General features: G+C 41.3%; 1 protein-coding gene across 1 annotated transcript in view; it reads right to left on the bottom strand.

Annotated features, from left to right (window-relative positions):
- Positions 1 to 15,458, bottom strand: part of LOC309568688 (dickkopf-related protein 3-like) — an 82,698-nt gene that overhangs the window by 38,853 nt on the left and 28,387 nt on the right. Inside the window, exon 2 of the mRNA XM_082274428.1 lies at positions 7,463 to 7,561. Within this exon, the coding sequence (XP_082130554.1) occupies positions 7,463 to 7,561 (99 nt within the window). The remainder of the gene's footprint in view (positions 1 to 7,462; positions 7,562 to 15,458) is intronic.

Raw genomic sequence — 15,458 nt, 5'->3', positions numbered from 1 at the left:
TTTTTTCTCCTGGGCTGGGATTGTTTTAGGAGAACAACGGGGCCAGGTTCCAAGTTGTCCTTGCTGTCTTGCCATTTGTTGCTTATCTGTAGACTGAATAGGTACTGCTTCCTCCATATGTTCCAGAAGATATCCGCCAAGGCTTGCACTCCTCTCCACTGGCATCTGTATAGGTCTTTAATGTCAAAGTTGACTGGAGGAGCTGTGGTTACCCCAACTTTCTGGGAAAGTAAAGTGGAAGGGATGAGCAAGAAAGGATCTTCTAGGTCATTGGGTATTGACGTCAGAGGTCTGGCATTTATTATAGCTGCTACTTCAGCCATAAAGGTCATCAGCATCACTCAGTGTGAGTCTTGCATTGTATATGGTGGATACATATTGGTACTCCTGTACAAGTACCCTGCTATATGCAGGGACCCTCATGGGATAGGCCAAAGGGCTTGTGTCTCCCCCACCCCGCTTCTCTCCATCTTATTTTACAGGTTGCCATTGGTTTTGACTCGGTTTTCACCCCCAGCAACAGCAGCTGATTGGACAGTTTTGGCAGTTCAGAATTCCCGCTGTTTCCCTGCCTAAAAAACAGGCTCTAAGCCACTTGGACTGGATCTGACCGCGCTCCTCGTGCTGCCTGCACTCTCACCTCAGGATGGAGTCTCTGCTTCAAAAGCTGACTGAGAAGGCCTAAAGTGCAGGAGGAGAGGAGTGGCTAAGGTGGTGCTTGAATGAAGACATGCCTACTTGCTCTTCTTTGCCCTCCTCCATGTCAGCACAGCCTGTGTCTATCCCGGAGGTGTCGCTGAATACTGAAGGCACTGATAGCCCCCTCCCTCCAGACAGGAAGAACAGGAGAAGGAATGTTGATACTGCTGCCTCACCATATGCCCGCAACCCAAGCAGTCGTCAGTCTAGAGCAGGGTTTCCTAACCAGTGTGCCGTGGCACCCTGGTGTGCCGTGAAGGGTCCCCAGGTGTGCTGCGACAAAATGACCCCAATTTGGGCAGCTATCCATTCATTAATCACTGCTAGCCAGTCGGTTGTTACAGCGGTGCTGGTCTGCTGTTTATAACTCACTTCCCGCTGCCACAGGCACTCAGAAAGCTGTGCAGGCCTCCCGACCATGTCTTGCCAACAAATGACGTCATTGGTTGCTTTGGGCAGGTCGGGCATACAGGCAAGGGCTTGTTGGGATGTGCAAGCCAGGAGACGCTGGTTGGCGCGGTTTTCCCTAGGGGAGTCAAGGCTGAGTGTGAGGAGGGGAGAAAAACCAGGGTGAAGGCTCTTCAATGGCTGCATTGAGCTCCATGAGGTACAAGATTTGTAACCTTTGAATGGTGATTGCTTTGCTTGTTATATAAATATATGTGGCTATATATAAAAAAAAGATAAGATAAAAAAAATATATGTTTGTTTTAATTACCGTTTTATATTACTGATAATGTTAACTGTACTTCTTTTTTTTTAAATATTGTATTCCGTTTGCACATTTTTTTTCTTATTGTATTCCACTTGCACATCTTCTGTAGTTTGGCCACAGCAGATACCTGCAGTTTTCATGTGCGTTTCCTGCAGTTTCCCATAGACTTCTATTATGTCCCTCATTTTTTGTGTGCTTTCAAAAAGTGCACCAAAAATGTAGGACATAATAGAAGTTTATGAGAAATTGCAGGTAACACACATGAAAATCTCAGGTAGCCTGCGCTACCCCTGCACTGCTGCCAAACTGCAGTGAGTCAATGTGAAAGTGCCCTAATTGTAACAAGTGTTATGTGGGTTTTTTTTTCCATTTCAAGACCATAATACGTGTGTATAATATACGTTGCGGCTTTGAAATGGTTTACCAGGGTTATGGCTGAAGATATTAGCCATAAACTCTGTATTGTTTTTACAGCCGGCAGCTGGCTTTCTCATGAAAGCGTTCCAAGCGGCTCATGAGCCACTGGAACGCTTTCAGAAGCAGCGGGAGGGAATGTCCCCCCTTTCCACTGGCTCACCCGAGAAACAATCCAATTGTGTGGCCAGCTAGTCTCAGAGGCGATGAAAGAGTAGATCATCTTTGATCGCCTCTATGGCCTTGCCGGAGCAACGTCATGACATCACTTCTGGTCCATCCTGGAAGGAGTAAAACTTTTTTTTTTTTCTTAAAGCAAAAGATCAAAACATTTTTTCTTTGTCATTTGCTTTTAAAAGGTAAAGGATAGATTTGGGGTATTTTTAACCCCAGATCCCTCCATAAAGAGGACCTGTCATCCTTATTTCTATTAAAAGGGATGCGTGGCGGTATACGCAAAATTTTGGTGCACCTTTTAGCACACCTTTGTCTTGGTGCAATACAAGGTGGACAGTCTTCTGGTACCATTCAGGGAGCACAATTAATTGGTGCATTAATAGATACACAGCCTGACGGCATTTCACAGAATGTACAAACAAAGTCTGATATGAATAATGCACTACTTGTTAGTGCCACACAGGGTGCACAGTCACTTGGTGCTTTTCAAGGGGCACAATGGTGCTTTGGTGCTTTGCAGAATCACAATATTGGTTCTTTGCTTAATTCTGTTTCACAAGATGTTGGTTCAGTTTGGAGCAATGTCTGTCAGATAAATAGGTAATTCTTTTCTTACTGATGTGCCTTTAAATACTAACCTTCGCTCTGCTCATTCAATTAGTTCAGCTCCTTTAATTAAGGACCCTTCTTCTTTTACTTTGCAGCCCGCTTTATCTAATCCTCTGATTCAACCTAAATCAATTATAACTGAATCATGCATGAAAGAAGCATGATTCTTTACAGAGCCTCCCGATTGCCACAACGACATGTTCGCTCTGTAGAAGCGAGCGAACACCTTCCTCCAGCTTCCCCGGCCTCCAGGTGATTCCCCCGCCGGCCGCGGACATACATCCGGCCGACAGCGGTGACGTCATCAGTGTGCGATCCCTCAGCGCTTACAGCAGGCATTAGTGAAGTACAGCGTGGGCTCCGGTCCAGGAAGCGGCCGCACACCGGACCGTGTGAGCCCCCACCTCCGCTGGGACCCGCTCCTCTTCTCCACTGACCTACGCTGCTTTTTCTTTCCACCTGCCAGCTTTCTCCCTCCCCTGGGACTGACATCAGGGATTCTTGCTGAGGCAGCGGTGACACACAGAGGCTTCATGGACTGGTAGGAGGATTTATTTTAATACATATTGCTTCTTCATTGTGGATCCATAGAATAAACTTTTATTGGACTATTTATCTATGTCTCTTTTGGGGTTAATTGTCAGTTATTAATACACTTGAGCGCCATCCTTCAATTTTTTCTTCAAATTGCTTAATGATGAAGTCCCTGATTTTGAGGCTTCAGTTTGTTATGCATCTTTTGATGAGGCCTTAGCTCTTCAGAGACGTTTTGGTAAGGGTTCTCCTATGGTGAAAGCCGATGTTAAATCGGCTTTCTGTCTCCCACCCGTTCACCCACAAGGCTTCAGTTCCCTTGGTTTTCGTTTGAACACATTTTTCTTTTATGATAAATGCATGCCGAGGGGTTTTTTATTATCCTGCTTCTATTTTGAGGCATTTTCCTAATTTCTGGAACGGGTTTTAACAATATTCTTCCAAGAGGCTGGTTATATTCATTACCTGTCATTTTTTGTTTAAAGGTCCTTCCAATTCTCCTATATGTTCAGAGGCTTTAAACTGCTTCTTCAACATGTGTGATTCTTCTGGCATCCCTTTGGCACAGGAAAAAACTGATTTTCCATCAACAAATATTGAGTTCCTGGGCATCATTATTGATTCTGTGGCCATGGAATTTCGCTTAACTCCTGCCAAATTAGCCAGCAATTAAACCCTTAATATCCCTTTTCTTGTCCAAACGTAAAGTTTTTCTTAAGGAACTGCAGTCGTTACTTGGCCTTTTTGCCTTCGCTGCATGGGTTATCCCAGTTGCCAGAGTTTTTTCAAGGAAATAAGCTATGGCTACTAAGGGCCATAAACACCTTTATTGTCATGTCAGCATTTCTAGAGCCATTAAAAATGCCTTTGGGGTTTGGGAGGAATTTTTGATTGGTTTTAATGGTTCTACAATCTGGCGACAAGGTTTTATTGAGGATTATGATCTAGGTCTGTTCACCAATCCATCAGGCTCTATAGGTTTTGGTGCCTTCTTATTGGGTCATTGGTGTGTGGCAAAGTGGCATCATTCATGGAAAATTCCTGAAATTTCTCATAATTTAGTCCTTTTGGAATTGTTCCCTGTGGGGCTATCAGTGGTTATTTGGCATAACATATTTCAGAACTATAGAGTTTTTATCTATACGGACAACAAAGGTTTTTTTTTTTTGCCATAAACTGTTTGTCTTCCAGATCAGAATAAGTTGTCAAGCTTCTTCATTTCCTAGTCTTACACTGCATGAAGTTTAATATATGGTTAAAAGCTAAACATATCTGGTGTGACTAATAATATTGAGGACTCGTTATCTCATTTGCAGTTTTCCAGGTTCCGGGAGTTGGTACCAGACACGGACACGGTGGGATTCCAATGCCCAGATTCCCTCTGGGGCTTGATCTGGGACTGATCTCTACCAATTTAAAAAAACGCAGTCTCATCAAGAACTTGGGAAGACTATCTACAGGCCTGGTCAAGATGGTGTATCTTTTACACTAACAATAATATTGATGTTACCATTGTTAATTCTTATACAGCCCTGTCATTTCTGTCTTATTTAATGAAGTCTGATCTGAGTGTATCCTCTATTCACAGGATTCTTTCCGGGGTTAGTTTTTTTCTTAGATTTTCTGGCCTTGCAGCCATATTATCATTCTTTCAAGTTCGTCAAATTCTGAAAGGTTTTAAACATTTTCATCCAGTCAAGGATGGCAGGAGACCTAATTCAATTGAGTTATTAGCTAGCTTAATATCTTCATTGAAATCTATCTGTTTTTCTTCTTTTTAAGTTTGCTTGTTTAGAGCTGCCTTTTCAGTGGTCTTCTTTGTCGCTTTAAGGTTTGGTGAGTTTTCTGCTCCCAATAGGTCTTCCAGCTCTCTTCTGCTTCATGACGATGTCTTCATTTGTGATAGTTGTGTTAAAATTCTAATTCGCAAGTCAAAAACTGATCAGGCTGGAAAGGGTCACCATATTATTCTGCACAAATCTCCCTTAAGCAACATCTGCCCTGTTTTCAATATTTTGAGTTATTTTTCTATTAGGCCATCTTTTCAGGGGTCTTTATTCATTCATTCAGATTTTTCCCCTCTTACCAGATATCAGTTTTCTGAGGTATTCTCATCTTGCCTCAAGCATTTAGGGCTTTTCTGGCTTCCAATTTTCCTCCCATTCATTTATAATAGGGGCAGCCATGGTTGCTAGCGCTCTTGGTTTTTCTCTGGAAGAGGTTATGAGATTGGACCGTTGGGATAGTGTCAGATATAAAATGTATGTTAAAAAAATTATGTTATAAAATTGTTTAGCTAGTTTAAATGTTTTTTCTTACCGTCACTTAGATTTAGAAGGGTTTCTTCCAGGTCTTTATCGATCTGACTTAATTCATTTATCTAACATAGGTTTGAATATATTCAATCTGGGTTTACAGAACATTATTGATCAAGCCACAGTGTTTGAGGGGCCTCAGCCAAGTGTTTACTTGGCTTCAGCTGGTGGGGTTAGTCATCCAGTGAGTCTGGATGGACAGCAATATTGTTTTTACTGTATTTGGTCATTTGAAGGCAATGAGGATTTAAGTTATGCTGACATTTGAAGTTTAATAGTGTTACTCTTATATGTTTAACTGGGTTACCCCATAATAAACACCGTGGCCATAATATGACCATTTAATTAAAGTGGTGTCTGTCTCCTTTATTTTATAGTACTATTATTACTCCTTTGTACTATCCCATGGATAGACACATCTCATCTACATTCCTTACAATAATTCTTGCCTCTTTATCATTAAAAGGTGGGGATCCTCTTTTTTTGGGAGACTATTTTCCGATGGGTGGACGCAGTCTTTATTGTCAGACCGGTATAGTAAACAAATTATGTGGATATAACAATGTTTGCGTGATATTGTTTTGCTTTCTGTTTATTATGCCAGTAGTATCAATTCACCACTCCTTTTTCTGAAGAAGCCTTAATAGGCAAGACATATTGAATAACATACGCAATGAATGACATTATATGACTGTACAGTATGCTTTTGATCTAAAATTTTTGTAATTAAATAACATTTTGTAACTAATTTTTATACAAAATATTTTTCTGTGTATTTGTGCCCATTCCCCTGAAAAGATTAAATTACAAAGTTATCCTCAAATAAGCAGGCCCATTGTGAAAATGTAAAAATTGCTCTGGTCCAGAAAGAGTATAAATGTATGAGAGTTGACATGATTAAAGAATATCTAAACAAAAGAGCAAAGGATTTAAAATGGCAGTAAAGCCTAACTCAAAATTTTCTTAACATTTTTCCATCCTACTTCCTTGTGTCAGAGAGCAGCTGCTGCAGGGGAGAGGAGAGCGAGCCAGCAACGGCTGGGCTATGGGAGCCTATGGGTGATGTCACAGCATCAGGAAATCACAGCTGTTGTTGGGCACTCCCCTAGAAGGGGGAGCCAAAGCTGCTGAATCATGTGACTGGGCCATACTGGATTACAAATGAGTAAGTGCACAACTCTTTCCCTTTTTTTTTTTTACTATTATTTAAGATTTTTTGAATACAAGAAAAGAAACAAAAAATGCAGTGCAGAAAAAAAACCCAAAAAACAAAAAAAAACAACAAATAATATGACCTAGATAGACAGGGAAAGGAACAAATACATGCATTTATGAAATCGTGACATGAATAGGCAGATACGGTATAAGCTGGGGGATCGTCCCAACTGTTATCACAAAGTGCACACAGAGTTATGCTTTACTACCACATAGGTCTGTTTATTTGGTGATAACTTTGTAATTACCTAGGTATTACATGGCTGCTTATAGAGATCCTGCTTATTCAACAGCAGAGTTACCCACACTTAGTTGTTACTTCAACTCCATGAATGGAACTTGAGAACCAGTACAGTGCTACTGCAGTTTTCTGCTGCCTTCATTATGGAGTTGTATTAATTCAGAGCCTTCCCCCTACACAGAGAACATATGGATGACCTCATCCTGCCCCTTTAGAATTCTGTCTTGTCACGGTTGGAGTACAAGTGGTACTCCTTTAACTAAAGGATAGAAAAATTAAATCAAGAACCTTACTATGCTGTCTGGTAGGGGGTGACTGACTCCCAAGTGTGACCAACTAGAATCACATAACTTTTCGCAGGTAAAACATAACACATACTGAATGTATTTCAAGCTACTTGCCCATAGTTCTATTTAAACTCTTTGTGGGGTACCAGATTAGTTTAATGCATTATGTCTGTAAATACAATGAACACATACAAAATGCATGTATATTATTTTTATTTTTTAATTTTAATAAAATAAAATTGAATAGACTCCTCACCAATTCATTTTGTTTACATTGCCGGCATTCACTAGACAGGGAGGTAGAGTGACAATACTGGTTCTCTGGACAGTCACTGGACTCATTACATACCTCCACCTGTAAAAAAGGGGCAGGAATCAAATGTATGTCATGACATAAAAAACATTTTGCACTCTATGAAATGTCATAGGAAAAAGTGGGCATGAAACTGTGTAAAAAGGTAAAACCACTACTTAACCATACTACAACATGCTGAAGTTCTTCTCTGTGAATCGGGTTAGATGGCTCCCAACCGTTTTTCTCTTCCATGAATTTGATCAGGCTGAACCTGCCATACTGACATCATTGTATGCATCTTGAAACCAGTATCATCTGTATAGAGCAGGTTTATCTGTACAAGTTACAGATTTCTTACAAGGATCCTCAGACTTTTGTACTTTTCTGTGATAGGTAAAGGGAGAAGTTTGCTATGGGCACTGCCAACTCCTACTTGTTGGAGTTAGTAGCTTAGCACCTTCCTGCAAAACAGGAAGATAATTATTTGATGTGCTTAAGGGAGCCGTTATCTTCACTAAGCTTGACCTCAGAGGGGCTTATAATCTGGTTCGAATTAGAGAGGAAGATGAGTGGAAGACAACTTTCAACACCCTCAATTGGCACTATGATTATCTGGTTATGCCATTTGGACTCTTAACGCCCTTGCTGTCTTTCATGAATGACATTTTTTATGACTTCAGCAACAGTTTTGTGATAATCTACCTGGATGATATTTTAATTTTTTCTAAGACTCACCTAGAGGATTGCTCACATGTAAGACAAGTATTGCAGCGACTGAGAGAAAACCACCTTTATGCAAAGATTGAGAAGTGCAGTTTTCATCACAACCAGACATCTTTTCTTTAATACATCATAAATAGTGTTGGTTTCCAAATGGACCCACAGAAACTCTCTGCTGTCTTGCAATGGCCCCAACCAACCACTTTGAAGGGACTCCAAAGCTTTCTAGGGTTCGCAAAATACTACAGGCACTTCATCAAGGGTTATAGCTGCCCCCCTTACTGCTATGACTAGGAAAGGCACCAATTGCAAACTGCAAAAGCAGAATTAGCTTTCCAGCTTTTAAAGGGTATGTTCAGCAAGGCTCTAATTCTTCAGCATCCAAACCCTGATCTCCAGTACATAGTTGAGGTTGATGCCTCTGAGGTAGGAGCAGCAAGTAATTGTTCACTATGCTTCGGTGTGTGGGTATATTGCTTACAGGACCCTGAAATCTGAACATGTGGAATAAAAGGATATGCCAGCATAAGTTAGTATAAATTACATAGAAAGAGATAAATCTTTTAGGCAGATAGATACAGTTAACTCGTTACAGATCCAGGACAATCTTTTAGCTAAAATAGAAGTAATATATAAGGGAATCCTGGATATATACCATTAACTTGTTATATATCAGGTGTAGTACCCTTTAGCTGGTGTCAGAAGTATTGGGTTGGGGCTTTGCCATCAAGCGACGGACAGCTTGAGTGCATACTGTCGGGCGCAGCTGGCTGCTTAGGAGCATACTGTCATCCCCGAATATCCCCCCCCCCTCCATTTCGGACAGGAGCCTTGAGGGATTAGCCCTTGAGCTGTGGGAGCTCATGTAGATATTGTTGAGCCTAGGCAGTAAAGTTAGAAATTGGGTAGAGACAGGGCCGGTGCAAGGATTTTTGACGCCCTAGGCAAAACCTAATTTTGCCGCCCCCTTGGATCTGCCCCCTTTGCCCTGCCCATGTATTCCCCTACCCTTTCAATCACTGCTACCAGGGGGGAGAAGGAGAAGGGGTGGGGAAGAAGGAGAAGGAGGAGGGGGGAGAAGAGGGAGGAGGGAATGGACATTCAGTGCTGCTGGGGGTTTTGTGATGGACAAAAGAGTGCGTCTGTCCACAGACTCCGTTGCCCAGCTGACTTTTATTAAAATGAATCAGTCCTGGATCAACAGCAGCTATCAAGCCCCTGATGCTGATGTAACTGATTCAATTTGCTAGGGGGTCTGCCTTTCCTTGAAGACTGCATATGCTGCCTATCTTATTCCTCAATCTTCATAATGCTAGCTTCCGACAATGTTTTTGCTTTAGGGCACTATCAACACCCAAGGCCTAATTTTTCTGCTCCTGTATGACAGGTGCATGCAATTTCAATGTTGTACCTATTTTTTTACAGCAGGGCTCATTCCTGCGCCCAGCAAGAGTAACTGCGAGGGGTTGCAGTGTTCAGGCATACCAAACCCAAGGCCTAATTTTTCTGCACCTGTATGACAAGTACATGTGATTTTAAATTGGTATGGAATTTTTCACAGCAGTGCCTGTTTCTGCGCCTAGCAAGAGTAACTGCCAGGGGTTGAGCTGTTCAGGCACCACCAACACCCAAGGCCCAATTTTTCTGCACCTGTATGACAAGCACATGTGATTTCAAATGTGTATGGAATTTTTAACAACAGGGCTCGATCATGCGTCCTGTGCGTTTTTTTTTGTTTTTTTTTATAATTTTGGCGTACCAGATCCTAATCCATACCAGACCCGAAGGGACTGGGGGGGGACCCTATGCAGTTTTTTCTCTTTTTTTTTATTTGTATTGCAGGGAGCCGACTATACATTACAGCGGCGAGCAAGTTTAAATGACATTTTTTCCTTTAGAAATGTCAGTATTGCTGTAGCAAGATCTATACATCATACAAATGCGCCACTTTTCAGGCACATTAGGGGACCCCCCAAGCATGATATATAAAGGAATTTTTATTTTTTCACTTTAAGCATCATTAAAATCACTTCTTTAAAACCGATCATTTTTAAGAAAAAAATTAGCATTGGTACATATCAGTACCCGGACCCCCATACACTTTTTTTGGCAATAACTTGCATTTAAGCCTTTAAAATTGGGACTTTTGATTTTTGACATTTGAGTCCCATAGACTTCAATAGAGTTTGATTATTCAAACTAGCTTTTCCTCCATTTGCGGTGTTCTGGTGCAAACCGAACAGGGGGTTTTCCGCTTATCACTAATTCTGATCCGTCTGACTACTCTTGTACTCTACCTGAACCGACACCTGGCTTGCTCTTCGACCATGTCTCTGCTTGATCCGTCTGTCTGTCTGTTTGCTGTTGCCAACTCCAGCCTGAACCTGCCTACTGCTCTGTTCCTGACGTGCCTGCTACTGACTGACCCGGCTTGCCTACCCTGCTCTGTGTCCAGCCATACTTTTACCTGCTGTCTGCTACCTGCCAGCCTGCCAAGTAGCTGCTGTCTGCTATCTGCCAGCCTGTCAAGCACCTGCTGCCTGTGACCAGCCAGCCTGCCAAGTACCTGCCGCCTGCCAAGTCTCTGCTGTCCTGCATCACAATCCAGCCTGCATCCAAGTACACACAGACCTCTCATTTTCAGCCTTCACCATTTGAACTTCTAGGCACTCATGCCACTTCAGGCTTCCTCGCCTCCTGTTTACTTTATCAGGGGTACCAGAACAAAGGTGTAAGATCACCTTCTTCTCCACATCAAGCTCCATCTTCAGGTACATTACAGCCGAATAGTGCTTTTAACATTGTAAATGTCATTCCACTTTATTTTACATTAAAATTGTAATCCTTCTACACTTTGATGGCATTGCTCTTTTTGTTTGTTTTGTTTTGATGCCTCTAAGTGCTACATTACACTTTATACTGTATTTTGTATTGCCGTAGTTATTTTTTATATGAATAAATTGTTGTGAAACAAATCATCTGAGTTTCCTTTATTTCTTATGGGGAAATTCACTTTGATACACAAGTGCTTTGGATTACAAGCATGTTACAAGTGCGCAGGGGGTTCTTCACTGTAGGAGCGGTAAGGATGTGGAATTCTCTTCCACAAGCAGTCGTATCAGCAGGGAGCATTGATAGTTTCAAAAAACTATTAGATGGGCACCTTAGAGACCACAACATACAGGGGTATACAATGTACGGTTAAAAGCAAACACACACACACATCATAGGTTGAACTGGATGGGCTGATGTCTTTTTTCAACCTCACTAACTATGTAACTATGTAACTATGTTTCTGGAACGAATAATGCTCACAATCCAAGGTTTTACTGTATTCTAGTATCCTCTTCTACCATAGACATAAAAACTTCTAGAAATTTATTGAATGATTTTTTTGGGTTAAAGTATGTCTATTTCTTAGACCGCTATTTTTAAAAACTGGAATATTGCCATTTTCAATAGTTGGTTATTCAGCTATTTTTTTATGTTTAACTTTCTCATAAACTTTTCTGTATCTATGTATGCCTTACATTTATTTAATACTTTACCGGGGTGAATTTTAAACCTAGTTCCAAGGCTCTTAGTTCATTGGCAGTAAATTCTAAATCACTGAGATTAAATATTCCTCGCCCGATTGTTCTTTTTTCCTTTTGGTTCTTTCTCCCTCTCTACATCCTCTCCTAAATTTCTTGGAGGTTCTCTGGGTTTCCAAACTGTCTCTTCCTGTTGCCAGTGATTATTATCCCTTTATTGCCAATAGGGGGAGATCTCTTCGGGCCTTGCCAGGAGGGACCCTGCCAAAAGAAAAAAAAAAAAAACTTTTTAAAAAACTGGTTACATTTCTGGACCAAACTGTTTTTTTCTGTTGTGGTAGATGTGTGGGGTGTAGGGCTATAAAAGAAAATAAAACAAAATATGTTCAAATTAAATAATTTGGGTAGAGAGATAAAAATAAAGAAATGTTTAACCTGCCAGACCACTCATGTAACCTTTGTGAGTTGCCTTTGTGGGTTACAATATGTAGGTCGTACGACAAGAAAATTGAGAGTAAGAATTGATGAACAAATAAAGATCATCAAAAAAAGGTTCCCAAAACATAGTCTATCAAACCATTTCAGATTATATCATGACAGAGATCCTAGTTTATTCTAATTTTGTGGGATAGATAGAGAATCATTGGAAGGGAAATAACATGACCCAAGCTACTTCGACAAATGAAACCAAGTGGATATTCAACCTCGATACTTTGTCCTGCAGGTTTGAATATAGAAATAAATTTGAATTGTTTTATTTCAGATTTTTAATTAAATTTTTGATGGCATATTATATTTTACAGTCTGGGTTATTTCTATCAACTCCAAGACATTATATGTAAATTGTACAGGATGTGTTATCAGTGGCCACTAGAGGTCCTTCTTATGTGGCTAATATGAGGATAAATTATTGTCATAACGACGTCAAAGTATTCGCCAAACTCATTGCAAACAAATTAGCCTTAGTTCTCCCCACGTTGATAGCAGAAGATCAGATGGGCTTTATCAAGGGCGGACAAGCCCCAGACGCCACTAGGAGAGTGGTAAACTTGATCCACCATGCGGAACGTACTAAAACGCCTTCTCTGCTTCTGTCTATAGATGCAGAGAAGGCGTTTGACCGCGTCCACTGGGGGTACATGAAAGCAGTATTGCAAAGATTTGGCTTCTCTGGTCTGATTCTATCTGCTATACTTACCCTCTACTCCTCCCCATCGGCCAAAGTATTGTCAGCCGGGATCCTCTCCAAACCCTTTCCTATAACAAATGGTACCCGCCAGGGATGTCCTTTGTCGCCCCTCATGTTTAATCTATTAATTGAACCCCTAGCAGCATCTCTCAGACAACATCCTCTGATCTCTGGCTTTAAATTTCCTCGGTCACACCATGTTATCACGCTGTTTGTAGACGACGTAATTCTCAGTCTCACTAACCCGGTCATCTCACTCCCCGCAGCCCATGACATTCTACAAACCTTTAGTGGTATTTCGTACTACAAAGTAAATTTCAGCAAATCCTAAACATGGGCTTAAACAAGACCACCAGTTCCCACTTAAAATCCGCTTTACCATACACATGGTCATCTTCACCCTTACACTACCTAGGAATCAACCTAACCTTTCCCACTGCCGGCCTAGTTGCCTCCAATATAACACCCCTTGTTTCGGATATATCCAAGGACATCGCCAAGCTCAAATCTACTGAGCTGTCGTGGACTGGCAGAATTGCTGCATTCAAAATGGTTTGTCTCCCCAAAATTCTTTACATATTTCGTACCCTTCCAGCACCAATACCCCGTAAATACATCACGTCCCTTGAGAGACTCTTGCGCACATTTATTTGGCAAAAAAAAAGCGCGAGATGTGAATATGCACACATGGTGAGGCATAAATCGGTGGGTGGCATTGGTATCCCTGACATTCTTGACTATTATCACGCATCTCGCTTGGCACCGCTACAACACTGGTTCTCAAATCACCTCAATCTCCCGTGGATCCCTATTGAATCCACACTATCTAAAGTGGAGGACCTCGGCACCCTGATATTTGCAGACAATTGGAGGCAGATCCCCCTACACTCTCTTCCCTTACCTACCCAAGCGACATTGATTTCATGGAGGCATCTCCTTACCCAACTTCCCCGATCAACGTTAACCATCCCAGCTCAAGTACCAATCACAGTCCCTAAAACCCTCCTCCCCTGTGTCAACATCTCCAAATTCACCTCAGCAGGCATATACAAAGTAGCACAGCTGTGCCAAGGAGACACGATCAAACCATTTACGGCCCTACAACAAGAATTCCAACTATTTCCGCAGGCCATCTTTCCTTATAATAGCATTTCCAGTTTCCTCCGTAAATCTCCCCCACCCAAGTTGCACCTACCTTCATCAATATGGCAATTCCTCTCCAATCCCTTACACCATACGAAAGGCATCTCCATGTTTTATAACTCCTTTGGACAAAAAACCACGTTCCGCAAAACACCGCACATGATCGCATGGGAAAAAGACCTTAAGATAACCCCCACAGAAGCACAGTGGAAACTGGCTGTCCGAACATCTTACAAGCCAACTCAGTGTGTTTCCCACTGGGAACAGGCACAAAAGGTCCTTACCCGCTGGTATTTAACACCATACCGCTTGTCTAAAATATATGAATCTCAGAGTCCCTTATGCTGGAGAAATTGTGACCAAGTTGGTACCATTCTCCATATTTTTTGGATGTGTAAAGGCTTGACCAGCTTTTGGGGAAAGGTATTTGAGATTATCTCTACTGTTACTGGTATATTGACGCAACCTAATCCTGCCTTGGCCCTTTTTAACCTGGGAATTGACCTAATACCGCACCAAATGAGAACGGTCGTAGTACATGTGCTGATAGCGGCTAGAACCATTATAGCACGTTATTGGAAACAATCCATTGCTCCATCACACTTGGAGGTTATTAGACAGATTAATGTTCAATATTCTCTAGAAAAGGCATACGCATTCTCTATCCTCAGAGGCCCGAAATTCCACAAAGACTGGTCAACGTGGACTCAAAGTAATTATTTTGTTCCCTCCTGTTGATTACTCAAATGTTGTTTACTTGATTCTGGTTCTGATTTTACACTTTGGCAGTTGTTATAGTTCTGGAAAAATACCCTGTACCATGGTATACTCACCATTGCTATTTTTCTTTTTTTTTTTTGTCTGTCTGTTAATTGTTATATGGAAAATATTCAATAAAAACTATTGAAATTAAAATTATTGTCATAACCTCTTTTCGCCAAAAGAGGCTAATTTAGAAATCAGTACATAGTCTCTATGTATATATTTATAGTAGCCACTAGAGGTCCCCGGTGTCCTCTTATGGCCAATAGAGGCTAGTAGAAATAAGGGTACTTTATTACATTTACTATAATTGATTTCTCTATATACTGTAATTACAAAATAAGACCATCTAATGTTACAATAACTTGTATAGAATATTATTTGATGATTCGATCTGTAAAACTAATGAGGATGGCTTAGGATTTGATTGGATTGGCCCAGGTTGGTTGGAATTGTGTATACACGTATCCGACCACGTGATCCCTGATGACATCAGACATTGGCTGACGAAACAGCGTTGGGTGGAGTTTCTCGAGATACGTCATTTCTGGTAGTTGGAGCGCAAGTTGAACACGAACCAGCTTTCCCATTACTTTACATGTTGATCTTT

Source organism: Pelophylax lessonae (assembly GCF_965119305.1).
Source record: "Pelophylax lessonae genome assembly, chromosome: 12".
In the NCBI taxonomy this organism is placed as follows: domain Eukaryota; kingdom Metazoa; phylum Chordata; class Amphibia; order Anura; family Ranidae; genus Pelophylax; species Pelophylax lessonae.
Note: the sequence above shows the minus strand (reverse complement) of the source record. Positions and strands in the feature narration are given on the sequence as shown.